The sequence below is a fragment of the Haliotis rubra genome, unplaced genomic scaffold (genome assembly GCF_003918875.1).
Source record: "Haliotis rubra isolate DU_JTF1 unplaced genomic scaffold, ASM391887v1 Scf659, whole genome shotgun sequence".
NCBI lineage: Eukaryota > Metazoa > Mollusca > Gastropoda > Lepetellida > Haliotidae > Haliotis > Haliotis rubra.
The window spans coordinates 502,454-529,548 of NW_025767367.1; the positions used below are offsets into that span (position 1 = coordinate 502,454).

General features: G+C 41.9%; 1 protein-coding gene and 1 long non-coding RNA gene across 3 annotated transcripts; one reads left to right on the top strand and one right to left on the bottom strand.

Moving 5' to 3' along the window:
- Positions 1–267: 267 nt before the first annotated feature.
- Positions 268–26,853, top strand: LOC124257328. 2 transcript variants are annotated; one of them, XM_046691363.1, is made up of 10 exons: positions 268–424; positions 13,386–13,578; positions 14,102–14,234; positions 16,554–16,661; positions 17,447–17,623; positions 19,599–19,759; positions 20,338–20,581; positions 21,307–21,403; positions 24,799–25,585; positions 25,778–26,853. In XM_046691363.1, exons 1-10 carry the CDS (start codon positions 312–314, stop codon positions 25,907–25,909), a joined length of 2,145 nt encoding a protein of 714 aa, XP_046547319.1. In that variant the 5' UTR covers positions 268–311; the 3' UTR covers positions 25,910–26,853. The 2 variants fall into 2 exon arrangements, with proteins under 2 accessions (XP_046547319.1, XP_046547317.1); XM_046691361.1 differs by having other exon boundaries at positions 24,799–26,853.
- On the bottom strand, positions 728–13,369 carry LOC124257329. Its single transcript, XR_006893243.1, has 3 exons — positions 13,223–13,369; positions 11,493–11,497; positions 728–738 (listed from the first exon to the last, which is right to left on the bottom strand). It is a non-coding gene; the product is annotated as an uncharacterized LOC124257329 (long non-coding RNA).
- Positions 26,854–27,095: the final 242 nt, after the last annotated feature.

Here is a 27,095-nt window from a genome sequence, read left to right on the forward strand (position 1 = left end):
AGGTTATCCCCAACAGGTTGTCATGGACATTTGGAGGTTATCCCCAACAGGTTGTCATGGACATTTGGAGGTTATCTCCAACAGGTTGTCATGGACACTTGAAGGTTATCCCCAACAGGTTGTCATCGACATTTGGAGGTTATCCCGAAACAGGTTGACATGGACATTTGGAGGTTATCAATTTGGATAGAATAGCAAGACCCCGTGTCTTCACCTTATTCACTCTAAGCCTCGCTTTCAAACCTGACGGGGCGAGGTTTTGAAAAGGATATTATTAAGCTCTTTACAAAGCAATGGATCACGCGCAGTAGATGCATGACTGCCTTTCTTTACAGATGACCTGGGGACAACTGACTCAGATCTCATCGTTACAGTCGAACTGCAGGACCTTCAACATGCTGGACGTGGCTGTCACCTCGTACAGGTAGGTTCCGATTGCTGTGTAGGGCACCCCTTTCATTGTTTACTGTAGTAAAAAGGTGAAATAGGTTGAACGTAGAGCTGGGTCGGGTGGGTTATGAGTTGGACCCGGGTACGCGCCTCAATATCCGGACCGGTTATGATCATGTAACTAATAGATTAACAATGTTGTATGTTATTCTTTCATGATTAAAAGATTGTATATTTTTTCGAAGATTTAGACACAATTTACAGTCACCTGTTTTGAATATAATACATTGTTAAGATATTGAAAAATTCGAAATGTTAGCCTCCGAGCTGAAGAATATATTGCCATTTCTCGCAAATTTGGTGTCAGGAATTAACATAATGGGTATCCGGGTAGGGCAGGGTAACAGGGGGTGAGGTAGAAACTTTGGGCCCGTCCGAGCCCTAGTTGAATGTTATACCAGTGTTAACAGTGGAGCTATACGACAGGACTGTGTACATTGGTGGTGCAGGTGGACGTCAGGTACTATATATAGTCACAACTCAGTGATCAATAGTCATCATTTAACCACTCTTCCGTGTCAACTCCTTTGGTTTGAAGATACGGCATTTTGTATCCATGTACTTATAATCAATATCTACGTATACAACATGTTAAGCGGAACGGTACAGGCCCCTAAATCATGCAGGAAATTCTTTCGGAGTATGACGTCACATTATCTTTTCATGCTCCGTTCAGTTCATAAACCAAATGGATAGAGCTTCACACAACACAAGCCCTGTAGTCATGTTTTCAACGGATGTGTTGCAATCTACCAGCCGACAACCGGCTGGATAAGAAGTCGGTGTTTATGAAGCCTAGATTGCAGTATAAATGCCCCAGGCGTATCATGGAAATGACGTTACAAAACCACACCTACACAGAATTCACTGTGACGCACCTAGCGTCTCTGTTGTCGCAGTCCAGTCAAGCCGTTATAAACTATTTCATCAGTTTAACTTTCATTGTGAAAGTATCCTCACTCGTGGAAACGTTTGTCCATGTCCATGTTAAACAGCCTTTGCTTTTCTTCGTTGTACAGCTCCCGAGGAGAGTTGTTTTTTATAGCTATGTTATCATGCGCTTGACTGTCCCAGTACCAATACAAAATGTATTCAGATCCAGTTTATTCAGTAATTCTGGCCTTAAGGCCTACATTACAATTATTGTTGTTACAGAATACTTTGCAAGTCACGTGAACATATGGTTTCATACATGGTTACATTTATGGCTACTCACAGTAAAAACATGTTTGAGATACATTGCTACAGACTTTATGGTCATAATATTCTTAGAATTTAACAAATTTGACTGTGAATGTTTATCTATAACAGTGTGTGAAAGAAAAGGCATATACTTTTTTCGCAAACTTAGATACTGGGTGCATACAAACATGACATGGAACTCATCCTCTATAGCGCCTGTATTACAATTAGAACAGATCATATCACTTTTGCATTCTGTAGAAATACCATGTTTACGTGCCCTATTTACACAGAAATCATGAAAACCAATTCTTAATTTACATAAAGCTCTTATCAAAGATTTATCATGAAAATTTAAAACATACAATTCTGGTTCTAGCAAAGACTTATGAGAGGCATAATATTCTAAATATCTAGAAGTACTAATGGACATAGACCACTCTTGAATGAAAATATCACATAGGCGCTGTAATGTAAGAAGCAACCGAAGCGAGGATTAGGCTCGTCTTTGTTATCTATCCGGACAATCTAGGTCACTCCACTCGTAGTGTGGTCACCAGGGCAGAAAGATATTTCGTGGAAGGTATCGAATGGTGCCAATGGGTCCGGGAGTTATCGGCTATTGTTTGCAAGCAATGCGTTAGGAGAGTTGACATTCTAGTCGTATCCTTGTCATGAGATGCCCTGGGGGTTGAAGAGGCCAGGTCGTCAGGCTCTGATGATTGTGCGTCATCACGGTCGACGGTTCGAGAAGTTACACAACAATAAACAGTCCAGTACACGTGTTCTCGATGTTGTAGACGTATGTCGAAAGCACCGTTTACGAAACAGACAAATGAGTGAGTGTAGTTTTACGCCGCCTTTAGCAATATTCCAGCAATATCACGGCAGGGACACCAGAAATGGGCTTCACACATTGTACCCATGTGGGGAATCGAACAATGGTCTTCGGCTTGACGAGCGAACGCTTTAACCACTAGGCTACCCCACCACCCCAAGCAAATGAAAACCTTCAACAATTTGCCAGAAGACTTGACTGAGGCGAAACAAACCATGGTACAGATACTAATACATGGCCCTACACGGAATACATGACTGTACACCGAATACATGACTGTACACCGAATACATAACTGTACACGGAATACATGACTGTACACCGAATACATGACTGTACACGGAATACATGACTGTACACCGAATACATGACTGTACACCGAATACATGACTGTACACCGAATACATGACTGTACACCGAATACATGACTGTACACCGGAATACATGACTGTACACCGAATACATGACTGTACACCGAATACATACACTGTACACACGAATACATGACTGTACACCGAATACATGACTGTACACCGATACACACTGTACACCGAATACATAACTGTACACCGAATACATACTGTACACCGAATACATGACAATACACCGAATACATACTGTACCCGAATACATGACTGTACACGAATACATACACCGAATACATGACTGTACACCGAATACATGACTGTACACGGAATACATGAACTGTACACCGAATACATGACTGTACACCGAATACATGACTGTACACGGAATACATGACTGTACACCGAATACATGACTGTACACCGAATACATACTGTACACCGGAATACATGACTGTACACCGAATACATGACTGTACACCGAATACATACACCACGAATACATGACTGTACACCGAATACATGACTGTACACGAATACATGACATACACCGAATACATACACACCGAATACATGACTGTACACCGAATACATACATGACCATACACCGAATACATGACCGAATACATGACTGTACACCGAATACATGACTGTACACGAATACATGACTGTACACCGAATACATACACCGAATACATGACCATACACCGAATACATGACCATACACCGAATACATGACCATACACCGAATACATGACCCATACACCGAATACATGACCATACACCGAATACATGACCGTACACCGAATACATGACTGTACACCCAATACATTACTATACCCCGAATACATGACTGTACACCGAATACATGACTGTACACCGAATACATGACTGTACACCGAATACATATACTAAATACATGACTGTACACCGAATACATACACCGAATACGTGACTGTACACCGAATACATACACCGAATACATGAGTGTACACCGAATACATGACTGTACACCGAATACATACACCGAACATATGACTATACACCGAATACATACACCGAATACATGACCGTACACCGAATACATGACTGTACACCGAATACATGACTGTACACCGAATACATACACCGAATACATGACAGTACACCGAATAGATACACAGAATACATGACTGTACACCAAATACATGACTGTACACCGAATACATACACCAAAAACATGACTGTACACCGAATACATGACTATACACCGAATACATCACTGTACACTGAATACATATACCAAATACATGACTGTACACCGAATACATGACCGGTCACCGAATACATGACTGTACACCGAATTCATGACCGTTCACCGAATACATGACTGTACACCGAATACATGACCGTACACCGAATACATGACCGTACACCGAATACATACTGTACATCGAATACCTGACTGTACATCGAATACATCACATACCGAATACATGACTGTACACCGAATGCATAACTGTACATCCGAATACATGACTGTACATCGAATACATGACCGTACACCGAATACATGAGTGTACACCGAATACATGACTGTACACGGAATACATGACTGTACACCGAATACATAACTGTACACCGAATGCATAACTGTACACGGAATACATGACTGTACACCGAATACATCACTATCCGAATACATGACTGTACACCGAATACATAACTGTACATCGAATACATGACTGTACACCGAATACATGAGTGTACACCGAATACATGACTGTACACCGAATACATGACTGTACACCGAATACATGACCATACACCGAATACATGACCATACACCGAATACATGACCATACACCGAATACATGAACCATACACCGAATACATGACCATACACCGAATACATGACCGTACACCGAATACATGACTGTACACCCAATACATTACTATACCCCGAATACATGACTGTACACCGAATACATGAGTGTACACCGAATACATGACTGTACACCGAATACATACACCGAACATATGACTATACACCGAATACATACACCGAATACATGACCGTACACCGAATACATGACTGTACACCGAATACATGACTGTACACCGAATACATACACCGAATACATGACTGTACACCGAATAGATACACAGATTACATGACTGTACACCAAATACATGACTGTACACCGAATACATACACCAAAAACATGACTGTACACCGAATACATGACTATACACCGAATACATCACTGTACACCGAATACATATACCAAATACATGACTGTACACCGAATACATGACCGGTCACCGAATACATGACTGTACACCGAATTCATGACCGTTCACCGAATACATGACTGTACATCGAATACATGACCGTACACCGAATACATGACCGTACACCGAATACATGACTGTACATCGAATACCTGACTGTACATCGAATACATCACTATACCGAATACATGACTGTACACCGAATACATAACTGTACATCGAATACATGACTGTACACCGAATACATGACCGTACACCGAATACATGACTGTACACCGAATACATGACTGTACACGGAATACATGACTGTACACCGAATACATAACTGTACACCGAATACATAACTGTACACGGAATACATGACTGTACACCGAATACATCACTATGCCGAATACATGACTGTACACCGAATACATGACTGTACATCGAATACATGACTGCACACGGAATACAACACTGTCCACGGAATACATGACTGTACACCGAATACATCACTGTACACGGAATACATGATTGTACACCGAATACATGATTGTACACCGAATACATGACTGTACACGGAATACATGAGCATACACCGAATACATGACTGTACACGGAATACATAACTGTCCACGGAATACATGACTGTACACCGAATACATCACTGTACACGGAATACATGACTGTACACCGAATACATCACTGTACACGGAATACATGACTGTACACCGAATACATCACTATACCGAATACATGACTGTACACCGAATACATGACTGTACACGGAATACATGACTATACACCGAATACATCACTGTACACCGAATACATATACCAAATACATGACTGTACACCGAATACATGACCGGTCACCGAATACATGACCGTACACCGAATACATGACTTAACACCGAATACATACACCGAATACATGACTGTACACCGAATACATACACCGAATACATGACTGTACACCGAATACATACACCGAATACATGACTGTACACCGAATACATGACTGTACACCGAATACATACACCAAATACATGACTGTACACCGAATACATGACTATACACCGAATACATCACTGTACACCGAATACATATACCAAATACATGACTGTACACCGAATACATGACCGGTCACCGAATACATGACTGTACACCGAATTCATGACCGATCACCGAATACATGACTGTACATCGAATACATGACCGTACACCGAATACATGACCGTACACCGAATTCATGACTGTACATCGAATACCTGACTGTACATCGAATACATCACTATACCGAATACATGACTGTACACCGAATGCATAACTGTACATCGAATACATGACTGTACATCGAATACATGACTGTACACCGAATACATGACTGTACACCGAATACATGACTGTACACCGAATACATGACTGTACACCGAATACATGACTGTACACCGAATACATAACTGTACACGGAATACATGACTGTACACCGAATACATGACCGATCACCGAATACATGACTGTACACCGAATACATACACCGAATACATGACTGTACACCGAATACATACACCGAATACATGACTGTACACCGAATACATGACTGTACACCGAATACAAACACCAAATACATGACTGTACACCGAATACATGACTATACACCGAATACATCACTGTACACCGAATACATATACCAAATACATGACTGTACACCGAATACATGACCGGTCACCGAATACATGACTGTACACCGAATTCATGACCGTTCACCGAATACATGACTGTACATCGAATACATGACCGTACACCGAATACATGAGTGTACACCGAATACATGACTGTACATCGAATACCTGACTGTACATCGAATACATCACTATACCGAATACATGACTGTACACCGAATGCATAACTGTACATCGAATACATGACTGTACATCGAATACATGACCGTACACCGAATACATGAGTGTACACGGAATACATGACTGTACACGGAATACATGACTGTACACGGAATACATAACTGTACACCGAATGCATCACTGTACACGGAATACATGACTGTACATCGAATACATCACTATGCCGAATACATGACTGTACACCGAATACATACACCGAATACATGACTGTACACCGAATACATGACTGTACACCGAATACATACACCAAATACATGACTGTACACCGAATACATGACTATACACCGAATACATCACTGTACACCGAATACATATACCAAATACATGACTGTACACCGAATACATGACCGGTCACCGAATACATGACTGTACACCGAATTCATGACCGATCACCGAATACATGACTGTACATCGAATACATGACCGTACACCGAATACATGACTGTACACCGAATACATGACTGTACACCGAATACACTACACACCGAATACATGACTGTACACCGAATACATACACCGTACATAATACATGACTGTACACCGAATACATGACACACGAATAACTGTACACCGAATACATGACTGTACACCGAATACATGACTGTACACCGAATACATGACATACACCAAATACATGACTGTACACCGAATACATGACTATACACCGAATACATCACTGTACACCGAATACATATACCAAATACATGACTGTACACCGAATACATGACCGGTCACCGAATACATGACTGTACACCGAATTCATGACCGTTCACCGAATACATGACTGTACATCGAATACATGACCGTACACCGAATACATGAGTGTACACCGAATACATGACTGTACATCGAATACCTGACTGTACATCGAATACATCACTATACCGAATACATAACTGTACACCGAATGCATAACTGTACATCGAATACATGACTGTACACCGAATACATGACCGTACACCGAATACATGACTGTACACCGAATACATGACTGTACACGGAATACATGACTGTACACGGAATACATAACTGTACACCGAATACATGACTGTACACGGAATACATGACTGTACATCGAATACATCACTATGCCGAATACATGACTGTACACCGAATACATAACTGTACATCGAATACATGACTGTACACCAAATACATGACTGTACACGGAATACATAACTGTACACCGAATGCATCACTGTACACCGAATACATCACTGTACACGGAATACATGACTGTACACCGAATACATGACTGTACACGGAATACATGACTGTACACGGAATACATGAGTACATGAGCATACACCGAATACATGACTGTACACGGAATACATAACTGTCCACGAAATACATGACTCTACACTGAATACATCACTGTACACGAAATACATGACTGTACACCGAATACATCACTGTACACGGAATACATGACTGTACACCGAATACATCACTATACCGAATACATGACTGTACACCGAATACATGACTGTACACGGAATACATGACCGTACACCGAATACATGACTGTACACCGAATACATGACTGTACACCGAATACATGACCGTACACCGAATACATGACTGTACACCGAATACATGACTGTACACCGAATACATGACTGAGTGATGTATGAGAGTGAGATGGTGGTTGTGAAGAATGTTAATATTCGTTGTTTCAAACCCCTCGTTGGTTGATTAATAATAGCAATAGTGCGATTATCTGGCGCTCATATCCAGGCACATTGCCTGCTCACGGCGCTACGTACATTACTCTCCATGTTAAACAAAGGGACATCATACAGTAATTTTTCAACTTTGCTTGTTGAATACATGTGTGTTCGAGCTGACGCCCCTTTAGAAGAGCTGAATCATTTTCATTATTTAATTCCACACCCATTGATGTTCTGTTTGATCATGAACATAAACATTCTCCCTGCGAGGAATGTACCACCCGTTTCGTCATGGCCGACATTTCACAATAGTGTACTAAACCAGCTTGGAGTTTAAGACTGATTTCGTCATGGCCGACATTTCTCAATAGTGTATCAGACCAACGGAGTTTATACATAACGTACGTCACACACACACGCGCACGCACACACGCACGACATATGAAGTCTCTGTCTGTGTGTGGATACCAGAATCGACGTGTTTCGTGTATATTTTTAGACATCCCCCTCCCTACATTTTGGGGGATTTCTTTACCTTATATTACAAATACACAATCATGTAGGCTATATGTTCTGTTTATTGGCTCAAGTAAATATGACCTACAACTGTGCCTATAGACACATACATGTATATGTCAAATCAACAAGCCCTTTATACGCAGTAACCCATTGAAAATAATGCAGTAACCCACAGCTGCTGCTATGGTTCTCGGCTCTGTCAGTACATCCTTTCAAAGTCGGTGTCCCGTGACATTCTACTCGGTACAGGGTTTGAGCACCGTTTGACTCCCTTCAGCGCATTTCACAACAAACGCTCAATGTGTCGCAATACTCAATAGCTTTTTGCGTTTCTGACTGAACTGTTCGTGAACGTACACACTAGAGCATGTATACGATATGCGTAGAAACAGACACGCAACGTGAAAACAGTTGACGCATCAGAACAGAACAGAACAAAGCTTTTATTACGCCAAAGCTGGGATACTCGGCCGAGTGAGTGAGTGAGTGAGTTTGGTTTTACGCGGCTTTTAGCAATTTTCCAGCAATATCACGGCGGGGGACACCAGAAATGAGCTTCACACATTGTACCCATGTGGGGAATCGAACCCTGGTCGAACGAAAGCTTTACTACTAGGCTACCCCTCCGCGCCCGAAGGCGTAAAACCAAAACTCAGTCACCCCCCCACTATACAACAGTCAGTCCGCGCCCGAAACTCGCAAGAAGGGGTACAATTAGACATCTAAGTGTACAAAGGGTCGCGGGATGGTTTACGTAGATGATTTTACAGTTTTCATGATGTTATTACAAATATACATACTTTTTTTTAAATACACTAATTCGTTTACAGTTAAACAGTTAGTTAAGTTTGTACACATTGGGTTTTTTGACACAATCGCTTTACTATATTAGTATTCCGATGATGTTTGAAGAAAGGGCAGAGAAAAATGTAAGGAAATTCATCGCCAACAACATACGTGTCGCAGAGGTTACACATTTTTTCTTCGGGTGTAATTTTTTGTCACCTACCTATATAGGTAAACCATGGTAGGAAGTTCTAAACAATTTAAGAGCCAGGGAGAAAGGGATATATGTCAAATATTTTTCATGGACAAGTTCAGTTTGGACGATAAGATACGCGATAAGTGGTAACTTTAGAAGAATTCGAAATCTCTGCGCACCATTTTTGCTAAATCAGGTAATAGATAAGAGATAATAGATGTACTTTCATTGGGAAAGATAGCTTGTTGACTTAGCCAGTAAAAGCTATAGCCAGTTTCATTAAAAACGGCTTCTACAGATTTTATCCAGTTTTTATTGCTATTGCTTATACAGGCTATATACTTTACCAACTAGCTTCAACAGGATATAACGTTTGGTTGAGAATCTCCAGGTATTACCACACTGTCAAATGTTCAACCACAGACACAGTTATGTTGTCTCTATCCTCAAACCTCTCTGTTTCCATGTGCTCATGTAGACATCCTAGAGTGAGTGAGTTTAGTTTTACGGCGTTTTCAGCAATGTTTGAGCAATATCACTGCGGGGAACACCAGAAATGAGGGAATTGAACCCGGGTCTTCGTGTGATGAGACAACGTTTTAAACACTAGGCCACCCCACCTTTTATTGCAGAAACATTGGTTCTATGAATGGATAAAGAAAGTACCCAGTCCAGAATATGTACCCAGTAGAATATGGTACTACATACCCTGATAGGAAATATTTACGAATCTGAAGCATGTAAAACAATGAAACATATCGTATATCACCACGAAACACCCGGCGCCGTAGTCCTATGTTTGTTGAAGTATGGGGTTACAGTCGTCCCCGACACCAACATCCCCTCGTCTGTCCCCACTGAGACAATGAATGAAAAAAAATGCTTGTCATATCGGATCACCAAGTAACGTTAAGGCAAGGTATAAATAGCTCAAAGTAAACACTTAACCGGTATGTGTCTGTCAGCGATTGGGATCTGAAGGGTAGTAAACACAGACCTGCGTTTCCAAACTAATCCTGAATAATACTTACCCTGGCTTCGTATGAGTGTCAGGTGTGTTGTGGCGAACACCCGGTGTCATCTCTGCTTGATAGCGATTCTTAGATAAGGGAGCTTAAGAATATATGGATGAACACTTTTTTATTACAGTATTTCTTGCTTCTATGTACCCTGAAGTCTGTGCTCCCCACCTACAATCAGTATGTAACATGTTGTACACGGAAAGACACGATCCTTGATTTGTGTTATGGTAACATCATGAACGCCTACAAATCATATAGTAAACCACCCCTAGCAGCTTCGGACCATAACTAGTTAGTTCAGGGGGTTCGGACGCCTTAAGAATTGAAGATTTTTTGCTTGGCGGAGCCAATGTCAACTGTATAAGTCATGGATCGCCCATGTATCGTATCCATACAGAAGCTGGCGTCATTCAAAGCTTCTCCAGAATTAACATCAGAAAAGCAAAAGGACAAACCTTGGCGGCATTGTGTTGAAGGAGTGCAGACTTCAACTGTGTACTTCTTCACTAGATAGTTTCAACTCATTGAATACACACGTTATTCCTTCGGTATGGAAAACATCAGAACTACAGGCCAGTTGCTAATCTATTTTAAGTCGAACGCATCTTGTTGACATCTCCGCAGAAAGTTGCCGACATACTGGACCCGCTTCACTTCGCTTAAAGGAGAGGAGTTGTTGTGCACAACTCCTTAATAAAGAGACACCTAAGTGATCGAAAACTTCTTGACTTTCGTGAAAGTTAACGGGGCTGTATCGAGTAAGCCACCACACTGGTGCACCACAAGGCTGTGTAATATCTCCTGTTCTTTTCACCCTCTACACCAATGATTGTGCAAGCTCGAATTCAACCTGTTCAGTGTATTCGCAGATGATGCAGCAACGGTGAATGTGAGCGACAGTGCTTCTGAAGAACTGTATAAAGAGGACATTATCATTTTACGACTTAGTGTGCGGGAAAATGTCCAAAGGAACTGATCAATTGACTTTCTAAGCCCACAGAAATGTTTCCAGTGATAATCAACGGTGAATGTGTTGAGACAGTGTCGGAGTATAAGTATCTGGGAACCTTCATTGACTCTAAGCTGAACTGGAACTCTAACACTGGAGCTCTATACAAAAAGTGTTAACAACGTCTTCATCTCATGCGTAAACTGAGATCTTTTAATGTTAACCCATCTGTGATGTCATCTTTTTATGTAGCATTTATTCAGAGTATTTAACATTTTCCTTCCATTGTTGGTACGGGTCTCTCTCAAATCTAAAACAGACAAAATTGTTAACACTGCAAGTAAAGTCGCTGGAGTCAGATTTGAATGTTTATCATCGGATGCAATATATGAGCGGCAAATCGTGAATCAAGCTGTCAAGATCCTTTACGAAACAACGTAATCCTTCAGATCAGAGCATCTGCGCATGCGTCGTGAATCTTGACCTCTGCCATGAGTTTTTTGTTTGCAGCTACTTTGTTCTAACATAGGGTTTCGTAACAAGCGCCGCATGAATGCAGTTAGATTATAATATTGACAATAGTATTTCCTGTACCCAGCTGGATACTTTATGTGTCTCAGAAAGTTACTATGTTTAAATATAAAAACAAAGTATTTATATACAAAACAAATCCAGATGGAGTCCAGAACAATCCCCACCCGAGCTGTGGCAATCTAGACTTGCCAAATCATTCTAGACTTGATTAGGACTAGGCCAGGGTCAGGGTGACAGTACATTTTATTTTATTTTACCTCACACATTTTCTGATTGGCTGAGCGCTCTTATATTAATTTCAATGTACCCCGCTTACAAGCGAGTAACGTTTTTTATGTTACTCGCTGAGTATGCCGAACTTTGGGAATTCATTTGGTACTTCGTGTTCGTATTCTTTATCTCGAATATTGAATCCTGTATGATATATTGAATTCACCGATGTTTCGCAAATGCAAATCGATGGAAGGGAGATAACTATACATTTGTTTTTCTCGTCGTCTGTTAGATTTTGTGGTTTGGCTATGCTGTACCCGTTCTTCAAACAGTTCAAAATTAACACTGAGGTGTTCGTTAAGATAAACACGTTGTTTACTGGTCCCTCTGGGCCCATGAGTTGATGTACCCTTTATGTTTGTATATGTTAGATGAGCCCGAAGGGGCCTGTGACCAACTTATAATGTTACCTGTTTGCAGATGGACATTATTCCTCGTGGCACTACTCCACACGGCCTCGGGGTACGGCAGCTACCGAGATAAAATACCCAACGGCCACAATGTCCCCAGCCCCTGCAAAGCCGGGGAGAAGTGGATAGGGGTGGGGCACAAACTGGCGACAGGGGGCGGGGCCAGGAACACCTTCGGACAGGATTTTGCAGACAGCGGCAGGGTGAGATCAAGTTGTGTCATATCTAATAAAGTATCTTGTTATGGAAACGAAATAATTTACAATTTTACTGTCAAAGACAATAAAAGTTAAAGTTTATGCAATGTTTTTTAGCAAGCTGGATTCAGTACCTTTCCTATTTACCTTCTTATTTTGTATTACGCGTGTTACTATTTGTGTCTGAAACAAAAGCATTGTTATAAAAATAAGTGTATGGTTGCAAGACATTTTGTTTGTATAAGATAAACAAATATTCAAAATATCAGCACAATATGCCTGAGCCAGTACGCAGGAGTGACAGATTTTACCCGCACTCTTGTCTGATATAACTAGCATAAAGGACTCGATAACATACGTGTCCAGTTCTTCCCCTGATCAACTTTCCCCATGAAATATATTAACAAACTCGGTGGGAATAAAACTGGCTCCGCTCGTCATGTTTAAGCATTACATAGTGTTGAAAACTGTGAATTCCTTAAAAAGTAAACTGAAGAAGCGTCTAAAATGTTTTTCTCATGGACTCAAGATATGGACAAGAGCGTTGTGTGAGAAGGATTCCGATGGTGACGGATTGACCAACGGTCAAGAACTGGGTGACTCCAACTGCACATGGTCCGAGGGAATGACTAACCCCTCGGGTTCATCGCTGTCCCATCCAGGTGAGTGCGACATGTGGCTATTACAGGTAATTAAAGGGACTCTGTGTTTTGGTAAACTGGCAGCCCTATCGGTACATCGCTACCCCACCAGATGAGTGCGACATGTGGCCATGGCAGGTAATTAAAGGGACTCTGTGTTTTGGTAAACTGGCAGCCCTATCGGTACATCGCTACCCCACCAGGTGAGTGCGACATGTGGCCATTACAGGTAATTAAAGGGACTCTGTGTTTTGGTAAACTGGCAGCCCTATCGGTACATCGCTACCCCACCAGGTGAGTGCGACATGTGGCCATTACAGGTAATTAAAGGGACTCTGTGTTTTGGTAAACTGGCAGCCCTATCGGTACATCGCTACCCCACCAGGTGAGTGCGACATGTGGCCATTACAGGTAATTAAAGGGACTCTGTGTTTTGGTAAACTGGCAGCCCTATCGGTACATCGCTACCCCACCAGATGAGGGTGAGAAGGGTCACACAACTTAGCTGAAGGGAGACTTTGAGTATATATACTGGAAAGGGCGAAAGGGGAAAGTAACTCCGGAAACAAATGCGAAAGACTTGACCATTCATCGATAACAGCATTGTTGGAGGATTTGCTTGGTGGGCCAGTCGACTGCACCACGTCACATACAGTCGCCATTACAATGGAAATTGAATCTTCTTTTGCAAGTGGGACCAGACCGGTTCAAAACGTGGTGTTCGTACCGACTTTAATTATGATTGACAGGAAATTAAATAACACGGGGTAGTGATAAGTAATTCTTTGTAACTATTCCTTAATTGAACAGAGAGAAATAAAATGGAATATGATATTTGCGATTCTGCTTTGAAATATTTTTGCACTACGCGACATTTCCCTTTTATGTTGGGGAAAAACGTTTCTATTCACCAACATTATACTCTGTCAGTAAACAGCTGTTCTCAATATAGTTTTGTAATAACTTATTTATCTTGCTATAATAGTGATAAGAGTGTGTGTTTCTGGTGCGATTTGAAAATTATGTGTTGTGTTCGGAAATCTCTTCATAATTTAAATGCCATGTGTCGCAACGCAAACAGTGGTGGGCAACTAGGTGCTTTAGTGGAAAGGGATAAAGATTTCACGTATCATTTGTTGACAGAAACGTAATGACTTGAGAAGTAAGTAATTGTCGAATCATGTATTAATTTAAAAATGTCCAAAGATAATTGTGAGTAAGTACTAAATTTTAAGCATGAAATAATTTCTGTCGATTTGATCTTTTCCAAAATCAGATATTCATAACATAGTGTACCTATTGTGTGTCGGTTTATTCAACTGTTGACATGACCGTTTCGCTGTAGATCCTGACACCGTTGCCAATCTACTTCCCACTTAAGACAAGCAAGATTTATGATTGTCAACTTCTTTATTGTGAATGAAGGAGCAAGCAAAACATTCCGAAACGTCGTTTTATTCACAATAAAAAAGATGACGTCCATAAATGTTGCTTTTCTTATACATTTGACTTCTAAATGCCCTTTTATAGATTAGATATTTCCCACTTCATTCCAGACACTCCTTTCCGCGCGCCTCTTATCCTATCCCACGATCCTACACCCATTCTATGCAGTACCCGTTCTTTCCATAATAATAATAATAATTAATTTGTGTAGCGCCTATTTTCCAACTTTGAGCTGCTCAATGGCGCTGAACAGGGTAGATAATTTACATATCATATGCTTGATTAAACAGGAAAGTTTTTAGACAGTTCTGGAAGGATTTGTGAGAGCTTGCTGTTTTGAGTTCAAACTGTAGATTGTTCCACAAGGTAAGGGCAACTTTGGAGAAGGCACGATCAGCAAGTTTAGTGGATGTTGAGGGAACCGAGAGATTGTACACATTCTGAGATCGGAGATATCGTCCTGGTGTATACATCTGGATCAGGTCCTTTAGGTAGAGAGGGGGATTTACCATTGTGCAGAGCAGCGTAGGTCAGTGATAAGACTTTGTACACCACCCTAGGCCGAACTGGGAGCCAATGTAATTTTTTTAGAACAGGCGTGATATGCTCACGAGGTTTGGTCCTTGTAACAATGCGAGCTGCCTTGTTCTGGATAACAACGCATTGCAGTAATACAAACTTGAGGTCACATATCCATCTCTTCTTTTCTCTCCCCGCTTCAATCCACAGCCTTCTGTCCACTCCTCGCTTCTATCGACAAGTCTCTGTTGTCCACTACCTATGCTACCTACTCCTCCTAACCCCTGGTCATTTCTATCTACCTTTACCTCACATTCACTACTTCCTTCTCTCCACTACCCGTTCTTATCACACCATTCTGTCCACTATCCCCAGGTGTGTGTGACCCTTGGAACGACCCCAAGTGTCTGGCCAGAGATGAGAGCTGGGTACTGACGGCCTGTCAGGATTCGGACTTCACGTGCAACGGCATCAATGACGTCAGTACGTATCCATCTCATTGTACTGGAGGAGATCAGTTATAGATAGTGTTGCCAGTCTCGTTAAGTGGACCCGTGAAGATCCGGGTTAGAAGTAACCCAGGCTTGTCGTAAGAGGCGACTATCGGAATCGGGTGGTCAGGTTCGCTGACTTGGTTGACACACGTCATCGAATCTCAATTGCGTAGATCGATGCTCATACTGTTGATCACTGGATTGTCTGGTCCAGACTCGATTAGTTATTAGACCGCCGCAATATGGTTGGAAAATTGCTGAGTGCGGCGTAAAACTAAACTCATCCACTCGTTAAAATGTGTTATCTCATTCTTCCCCATGGTAATGTACTGAGAGAAAAAGAGAAAGGAACACAGGTAAAGTTAAGTGTTCCTTTAATATTTTTCCAGTTTTCATCACTAGTTTTGAATAGAGCTGTGGTGATGAAATCTTAGAATAAATATAGGCCAGGAAGTGGTGTTCCCTTATTTGTTTCCCTCAGTATATGTTACCTCACACTCGAAAGCATGATACTCTACCCTGTTATATAAAACCTGACAAGAAGATGATGACTTTTTGTAGTATCCGTACTAAAACACTCTTTGGACTTACTGCTATGATATACATAATAGATTTAACGTCATTCACTTGTCTATAATTCAACAGGTTTCAGACTGACTATTACCACCATGATATAACACACTTTAACGAAATCTTATATCTATAGCATGTAGTTAAAGATTGTGTGACATTTAGGTACTCTCTCAGTAACACTGCCAAACCTTTCCTAACTAGACGTGAGGAAAATGGATCTGACGTTACCCCGGACTGCTGTGCCTTCAGCAGAAACTACCTATATGTGTCAGATCTTCTCCATCCCCAACGACACCGACTACCACATCATTGCCAGCAAACCCATCCTCGACAACGTCAACATCATGCACCACGCAGTAATCTTCGGCTGCACTGAAGGTAAATGAAAAGTCTACTGATGAAAGACGAGTTCCTTGAATACAGTAAGGATCCACTCGAACTGTGGACATTCGCCCCATGCCTGCCTAAACTGAAGACATCCACCCCAACTGTAGACCTTCTACCCAACCCGACTCAACTGTAGACCTTCTACCCAACCCGACTCAACTGTAGACCTTCTACCCAACCCGACCGACTGTAGACATCCACCCCAACTGTAGACATCCACCCCAGCTATAGACATCCACCATAACTGTAGACATTCACCCCAACTGTAGGCATCCACCCCCAACTGCTGACCTTCATCCTTACCCGACCTAACTGTAGACATCCACCCCCAACTGCTGAGCTTCATCCCTACCCGACCTAACTGTAGACATCCACGCCAATTGCTGACCTTCATCCTTACCCGACCTAACTGTAGACATCCACCCCCAACTGCTGAGCTTCATCCTTACCCGACCTAACTGTAGACATCCACCCCCAACTGCTGAGCTTCATCCCTACCCGACCTAACTGTAGACATCCACCCCCAACTGCTGAGCTTCATCCTTACCCGACCTAACTGTAGACATCCACGCCAATTGCTGACCTTCATCCCTACCCAACTAACTGTAGACATCCACCCCAACTGTAGACATCCACCCCAACTGTTGACCTTCACCCTTACCCGTCCTAACTGTAGACATCCGCCCCAACTGCTGACCTTCATCCTTACCCGACCTAACTGTAGACATCCACCTCAACTGCTGACCTTCATCCCTACCCAACTAACTGTAGACATCCACCCCAACTGTAGACATCCACCCCAACTGTTGACCTTCACCCTTACCCGTCCTTATTGTAGACATCCACCCCAACTGCTGACCTTCATCCTTACCCGACCTAACTGTAGACATCCACCCCAACTGCTGACCTTCATCCCTACCCGACCTAACTGTAGACATCCACCCGAACTGTAGACATCCACCCCCAACTGCTGAGCTTCATCCCTACCCGACCTAACTGTAGACATCCACCCCCAACTGCTGAGCTTCATCCTTACCCGACCTAACTGTAGACATCCACGCCAATTGCTGACCTTCATCCCTACCCAACTGTAGACATCCACCCCAACTGTAGACATCCACCCCAACTGTTGACCTTCACCCTTACCCGTCCTAACTGTAGACATCCACCCCAACTGCTGACCTTCATCCTTACCCGACCTAACTGTAGACATCCACCCCAACTGCTGACCTTCATCCCTACCCAACTAACTGTAGACATCCACCCCAACTGTAGACATCCACCCCAACTGTTGACCTTCACCCTTACCCGTCCTTAACTGTAGACATCCACCCCAACTGCTGACCTTCATCCTTACCCGACCTAACTGTAGACATCCACCCCAACTGCTGACCTTCATCCCTACCCGACCTAACTGCAGACATCCACCCGAACTGTAGACATCCACCCCAGCTATAGACATCCACCATAACTGTAGACATTCACCTCAACTGTAGACATCCACCCTAACTGCTGACCTTCATCCTTACCCGACCTAACTGTAGACATCCACCCGTACTGCGGACCTTCATCCTTACCCGACCTAACTGTAGACATCCACCCCTAACTGCTGATCTTCATCCCTACCCGTCCTAACTGTAGACATCCACCCCAACTGCTGACCTCCATCTCTACCCGACCTAACTGTAGACATCCACCCGAACTGTAGACATCCACCCCAGCTGTAGACATCCACCTCAGCTGTAGACATCCACTCCAACTGTAGACATCCACCTCAGCTGTAGACATCCACCCCAACTGTAGATACCCACCCCGACAGTAGACATCCACCCCAGCTGTAGACATCCACCCCAACTGTAGACATCCACCCCAACTGTAGACATCCACCCGAACTGTAGACGCCCCATCTGCTATACCACTACCGTGGTTCTACATAACGAATATTTGACGGATTTTTCTCTTTCAGACGAGGCTGCAACTCCCGTCCCCTTTGTTTGCGGTATGCTTCCTGGCGGTAGTTGTAAAGCCGTCGTGAGCATCTGGACACTGGGCAGCTCTGGTGATTGTGTACACGAGACAGTGGGATTCAGGTTTGGGGTGAACGGCTTTAAGAAGTTAGCTGTTCAGGTAAGTTGCCGTGACGGTCATCTGTCACAAGGATGACCTTCTGTATTCACGTACACTACATGAGTGAATGTGTGCGTGCGTGTGTGCGTGTGTGCGTGTGTGCGTGTGTGCGTGATTGAGTGATTGAGCGATTGAGTGAGTGAGTGAGTGAGTGAGTGAGTGAGTGAGTGAGTGAGTGAGTGAGTGAGTGAGTGAGTGAGTGAGTGAGTGAGTGAGTGTGACAATGCGGTAGAAGAGCTGGAAGTGATGGAAGTCGGAGGCTTTACCAACAGCTACTGTTTTCAATTTTGCGGTCCTTCATCGGTGATTTAAGATCGTTAAAGGTAATTCAAAAACCGAACGCGTTCCTTGTGAGTCAATAAGTTCATTGTATTCATACGCGGTCAATCGGTCACTTTAATTAGCGGTCCTTAAACTGCCATTTTAGTACGGTTTTGATGAGCTCTCAGCCAATCAGAACCGAGTATCACACAATGTCGTGCTGGAATGCTGTGTTCAATGTCATCCATTCTCTTCATGTAGGTAGGCTGGATCCCAGTTAATGAACATGATTTCTAACCCATTCGCTCTTATCAAAGGTGCACTGGAACAATCCCGAGAAGAGGACTGACTATTTCGACCAATCAGGAATGACGATCTACTACACCCCGAACCTGCGTACTTACGATGCTGGTATCCTGACCACTGGTCAAGAGAGCCTGCTTATCCCACCTGGAGAAACCAGTGTGAAGACCCTGGCTACTCTCCCCGGCGTCTGTACCAACAGTTCCTTCAGAGGGACAATAACCGTAACAGCAGCCCTGAACCACATGCATTACCTAGGTATTACCTTTACTCCCCATGTGTTGTAATAATAATAATAGTTACACTGAAGATCATAATTATGGTGCTAATGCTGCTAATAATGAATGATGATTAAATGCTAATTGTAATAATAATAATCATCATCATAATAAGCACATTTACAGCACCAACACCACCAATGACAGTCAGTAGAATAGTAATGTGACGGGTTCCAATGCGTGTATGGAGAATAGCATCGCTTGTGATACCATGTGTTTGCAAAGTCAGCCTAGCCTAGGGGTTAATGCATTCGCTCGTCAGACCAAGGTTCAATAACCCACATCAGAACACTGTGTGAAGCCCATTTCTGGTCTACCCGTAGTAATGTTGCTAGAATATTGCTAACAGCGCCGTAAAACCATTCTCACTCACTCACTCACTACGTCATTTGAGAACTATCACTGCAAAGAGTTGACGAGTTCCTTGAAGTGTGCATTGTCTTCAGGAAATGGCGGCGGCTGTAGCTGCAGCTGGTGACTGTGGCTTTCCTTGACACCCCATGTCCCCATAGCCTCTTGACCTCTCACTCTCTAGCCAGTATGTCCTCCTTGAACTCAAATAGACTTCCATGAAACTTAAGATAGCTTGAAAATGTCTGGGGCAAGTGTGTTACAGAAGATTATACTAGTGAAATATACAATATATCTGATTATAATGTTGATGCTGGGTTAACCAACGCACTCACATACTTTGTGAATCAACAGGTATATCAATGTCTCTGGAGCTGTACAGGAATGGCGTCAAAGTCCGAGATGTAGCAGCTGACCCGCAATACAACTATGACAACCCAATATTTCACAAGTAAGTAATATATCTGACAAGCGAACTGTACAATGGTAGGCAAATATTACATTTACCTATTCTAACAAGCAAGTTTAGCTGCATACAGTAAAGAAAGCCAGTTCTAAATTCCTCCGGGAATATATCCGAAGATAATACAAAGAGTGAGTGAGTGAGTGAATGTGAGTGCGTTTAGTTTTACGACGCACTCAGCAATATTCCAGCTATATGGTGGTGGTTTGTAAATAATCGAGTCTGGACCAGACAATCCAGTGATCAGCAGCATGAGCATTGATCTACGCAATTGGGATACGATGACATGTGTCAACTAAGTCAGCGAGTCTGACCACTCGATCCCGTTAGTCGCCTGTTACGACAAGCATGGGTTACTGAAGATCAGTTCTAACCTGGATCATTACGGGTTCAAATTCCTGCATTGGTATCACCATGGCAGTAGAGTATAGACTAGCTATACCTATTGTGAGGCAGTATAAGAGCAGTGATGAGAACACTAAAGACAATGGTGGCAATATCCACAGCAACAGTGATCCAACATACAAGTCTACCTGGTAGGGTATTCCGATCATCACACACAATGCTTGTCTTCTGGCTCCTCGAGATGTAAGGTATTAACGTCGCGCTGTAGCGAATCAGGTCTCTATCTGTCATTTCCCCCAGGTGTTATATATGTTTCTCTTCAAAAGTTTAGTCTCACTTAAAACACTCACTTCATGATATGTATCTACATATGGTTACATCGAAGATTGACTTCTCCACTAACTTGGGGGAACCACTGCAAAACTGCAGATGTATTTCACGTGGATCATGCATCAAATTGGTGAAAGTCATGTGCAAATATCGTGTATGTAAACAGCTGCGTTATGGTGTAAAGTTTCGTTAAGAATTCGACAATTTTCACTGATTTTTATCATTTAATGACCTCATGACAATAATCGTTTCAACGTTACGAATTTGTTTTACAATACATCAGTTCATGTGTAAACAGTACCTTTAAACAGCATGGAATATAGCAAAATCTAGTTCAGAACAGTTGTCTGAATTAAGTGGCTATATGTGATGTCCTCCCATTACGCAGACAGCCAGTTCGCAGACACCTTAAAAATAAAACATTTATTGTTTAGTGAACAGATTATCTACTACCTGTTACCTACACATTATAATGGAATAGTCCAAATAAAAACACAGGAACAAACTGAAGCTATATTATTGATTTTGAAAGATGGACGAAAATAATTTTTATTGCTGCAATATAAAAACAGTTTATTTCCATAAACATTTGGGTTTAACCTTCCAGTCTAACGGGAGTCGGAGTCGGAGTTATATTGAAAACATTAGTTCAGCTATTAGAAATTACGACACTGTTGTATCATATAAATCAAATAAAGACAAATGTGAACTTAGATATAATTCAGATGGAATGAAGAAGTTATATGTTTTTAAGATATATGACGAGTGCACTTAATTACGATGTACTTAGAATAAATATTCAAAATATGACGCACCATGTCAATGTGGCCATGGATGTGAGAATGTTTTTCATTACTTCCTTGAATGTCCATTGTATACTACTCAAAGACATACACTGTTACAATCTTTAGAAACTTATGTTAAAATTAGAACACTGATTTGTATTAATCGTATCTTACATGGCAATGCAGGTGTCTCATTTACTGCAAATCAGAATGTTTTCAAATATGTACATATCTATATCTCTCCAACAAAACGTTTTCTAAGTTAACTTCTGTTGTACATATGCTATTATTGGGAGGGGTCTTTCTATCAATAAACACAATCAAACCTCTCAGTGACAAACCTGTTTTATATTCGATAGTAATTGATAGTAAAAACAATTTTGAGAAGAGAAATCATTTATCATTTAATCACAACAAAGTTTTATTTACTATCAATCAAATCAGTAACGAACCTGTTTCAGGCTCACCCTGCTCTACTCACTAGACAGTGGACTGTTCCATTATACCCGTAGGTGTTACCCTAATTAATCTTCTAGTTCAGTGTCTGTCAAATGGGTGTCTGTCAAATGGGTGTCTGTCAAATGGGAGATAACCCTATATGTACACTAGTGAGTCTAAAGTTTTGAAAGGAAGTATATGTTCCAGACTTCTGTACGTCGTAAGAGCTGAAATGATAAGGGTCTAGTGTTCCGGCCTTTTAAAGAGAACACTAATGTCGATCCTTCTCGAATATGTCAGTCCTGATGCACATGTCGTGCCACTTGAACAACAATGGCTTGATTGCCTTTCATCGACCAATTTAACACATTCTTTCTCTGATTCTAATCTAAACATTCAGTCACTAGGTTACCAGTAAACAATTCCAGTGTAGTTTAGCAGGACATGAGAACGATTCCCTTCTAGTCACGAGGTCGTGTTTGTGACTTAATCAAGTCTCTACGCAACAATATATTGACTTATTGCGCTAATATAATGCTGAATAAGTGAATTTAGAACTTTACATTCGTCAAACGTGATTTGCATTGAGCAAAGAATACATATCAGGTTGATATAAGGATCTGCAACTATATTCACACAGCTGTGTCCCTTAGGCGTGGCAGGATCCGCAGCTCTCGAGTTTCACAATCCGTTTGACTTTCCTCTCCTGGTGAGCTCACTGACACAGAGTTGAGACCTACATCGAATGTTTTCAATGACTTTTCTGTATGCGATGATGCAAATATCTTCATTTGTTGAAAATCTTGAACGCCGCAAAACAAACACAGACACTGTTAGGGATAAATATATAGGTGAAAAAGTATGGAAAGTACAGTAGTGTCCTATGACCGGGGATAGTAATGTACGCAGCGCCGTGAGCAGGCAATGTTCCTGGATATGAACGCCATATAAGCGGATTATAAATATAACGAATATTAGGGAGCACGACTGGGAATACCATTTAGTGCAGTCTCATAACTGATTTTCAGTGGGAGCGCCTATTTTCAGCCCCGTGGATTCTGTCCAGATAAGACTAACGGGATTGGGAGGTCAGGCTCGCTGACTTGAATGACAGATGTCATCGGTTCCCAATTGTGCAAATCGATGCTTATGTTGTTGATCACTGGATTGTTTGGTCCAGACTCGATTATTTACAGACCGACGCTATAAAGCTGGAATAATGCTGAGTGCGGCGTAAAACTAAACTCACTCACTCACTCACTCTGTCCAGATAAATGGTTATTACGTGACCTTGAGGTTTCATGTTTTCAAGTTGTGTTCCAAAATAGAAGCGGCTTTTGATCACAAAAGTACCTATCAATTTTAAAACTGTAATTGTAATCTGAACCACATTGTTTTCATTTGGACATATTTCATGGAAACAATTTGGGAAGAAAATGAAATACACGAAGTTGTGAATTGTTCATGCTTTATGCCTATCTGCAGATTTAGTGAGCCTATTGAGATCCTACCTGGAGACGAGCTGAGGACGCGGTGTGAGTTCGCGTCTACCAAGAAGTTGACGACAACAACATTTGGCGACGCGACGTCCGACGAGATGTGCTACAGCTTCATCACCTACTACCCTCAACAAAACTCCAGGAGGTTATTCTTCACCAACTACAAGAGCATTCCTTATTGCCAACTTTACATGGAGGATACGTATGAAGGTTGCCCGTGGCGGTCGGTAATGTCTGACCCACAAATACTGGAGCTCTTTGGCCTCGTAGACAGAAGCTGTAACCTGTTCCAGAAGTGTTCGCCGGCATGTTACAACGCCACTCAGACTGCAAAGCAGCACAGGTGTCTCCAGGGTGACATATGGGGGTATCTGACGAGAAGGCTTGATGAGACTACGGTCAGGTTTCTGATGAAGCTGCGGTCTTGTGATTGTGAAGACGCTGCGCCCTCTTCAGCACCCCCCACAGCCCCCGTCACGGTCCCCAAGCCTAACAACAGCACCTGTGACTGGGCCGGCTTGTACGTCCAATCTGTTGGAAACCCACTCGACACCCTCTTCATCAACATCATTGGCAGCTGTTTTGCTACGGGAGACTGTCTCAAGGAGTGCGTCCCTGCTGTCAAGGCTGCGAGGGAGCACCCCTGTTTCCAGGGGGCGGAGTGGGAATATGGACGACGATATCTCCTTCAAAATTCTAACGACAAAACTCTGGAGTTTCTCTTGGACTTTGAATCCTGCGACTGCGAAATACTTGCTGCACCGTCTACTACACCAGAAACTACACCAGCAACTACACCTTCCACTGCACCTGCAGCTACACCGTCTACTACACCAGCAACTACACCTTCCACTGCACCTGCAACTACACCGTCTACTACACCAGCAACTACACCTTCCACTGCACCTGCAACTACACCGTCTACTACACCGTCTACTACCCCTTCCACTGCACCTGCAACTACGTCTGCTACTACACGTACAACGACTAAACTTGATGCTACACCTCCTACAACGGGTGCACATTCATTTCAGTACAGTTATAGTTCCCTTCTTCTGATAACTGTCATTTCCTTCTTCAGTGTTCTAGTTTCTTAGATAAACTTGATAACACGATCCAGGCAATAGGTAAATATATCACCTAGCAGGAACTTTGTGATATCATGACACATCACCTCATACCTTGCCTGTTTTACTGATGCCAGGGTGTAATTGGACTTAAGCATAACTATTGCAGCTGGTGACTTTGTTTCATTTGATTAAAACTTATTATATTTTGTCCGGAAGTTGTAAATGTATGTTAAGAATGTAAATTTTAGCTTTGTTTACTTTACATGTGGAATTTTACCCATTGCCGTAGCAACTAGACGTTTTAACAAGCCAAGAACCCATGTTCTTGACAGAATTTATCCACAATATTTTAAGCAGTATACATAATGAAAGTATTATGGAAGTTAATCGAGTTGCATTTTTAAATATCGTGTTTTTATGAAGATTTAAGATATGCACTTTTTAAGTATTGTATGTTGATAAATAACACCTTTACAAGTCAAACTGATTTAAACAAATGTTTAAGTCAGGAAATATACACATCTTACTATCAACGAAAATAATGATTTAATCCATACACATTATTTGAACTCGGTATATTACCTATAAAAGTGTTTTGTACAGAATACGAACAGTATTTTCACCTGTATTGTCTGAGCGTGTTACTAGAGCCCTGTGGTTAAAGCTTCCGCTCGTCTCGCCGAAGACCCAGGTTCGATTCCCCACATGGATACAATGTGTGAAGCCAATTTCTGGTGTCCCCCGCCGTGATATTGACGGAATATTGCTAAAAGCGGCGTTAAATTAAACTCACTCACGCACTCACTCACTACTTTGTTAGTGGAAGTTATGTTATGTATCAAAATATTTGTATCTACGCAGATGTGACATGACGCATAAAAAACAACCTTTTTCTCTCACACTAAGTATTTTACCTTTATGTTGTATATAATTATGTTGTCATATAACAATCATTAAACATGTTCCTGTCTCGCCTTGTTCGTGTGGTATTCCACCGTTTCTTACAGTCGCCATATGTTACACGCTAACACCATCAAACTCTATTAGGTATGTTGAATTTTTTGGAATTATTAACAAACCCATCTAAAGATAGTATTTCAAAATTATGTAAATACATAAAGTTATGCATGTAAGTACCGAAATGGTTATCCAGCCTCCTTTCGTAAATGTAACAAATATGTTTATTTCAGTGGATAACCATATTCTATCATGT

Coding starts and splice junctions, on each gene's coding strand:
- LOC124257328 (XM_046691361.1), top strand. CDS start 312: ATGCATGACTGCCTTTCTTTACAGATGACCTGGGGACAACTGACTCAG. Junction 425..13,385: donor GTGGCTGTCACCTCGTACAG/GTAGGTTCCGAT, acceptor ACCTGTTTGCAG/ATGGACATTATTCCTCGTGG. Junction 16,662..17,446: donor CAACGGCATCAATGACGTCA/GTACGTATCCAT, acceptor TTTCCTAACTAG/ACGTGAGGAAAATGGATCTG.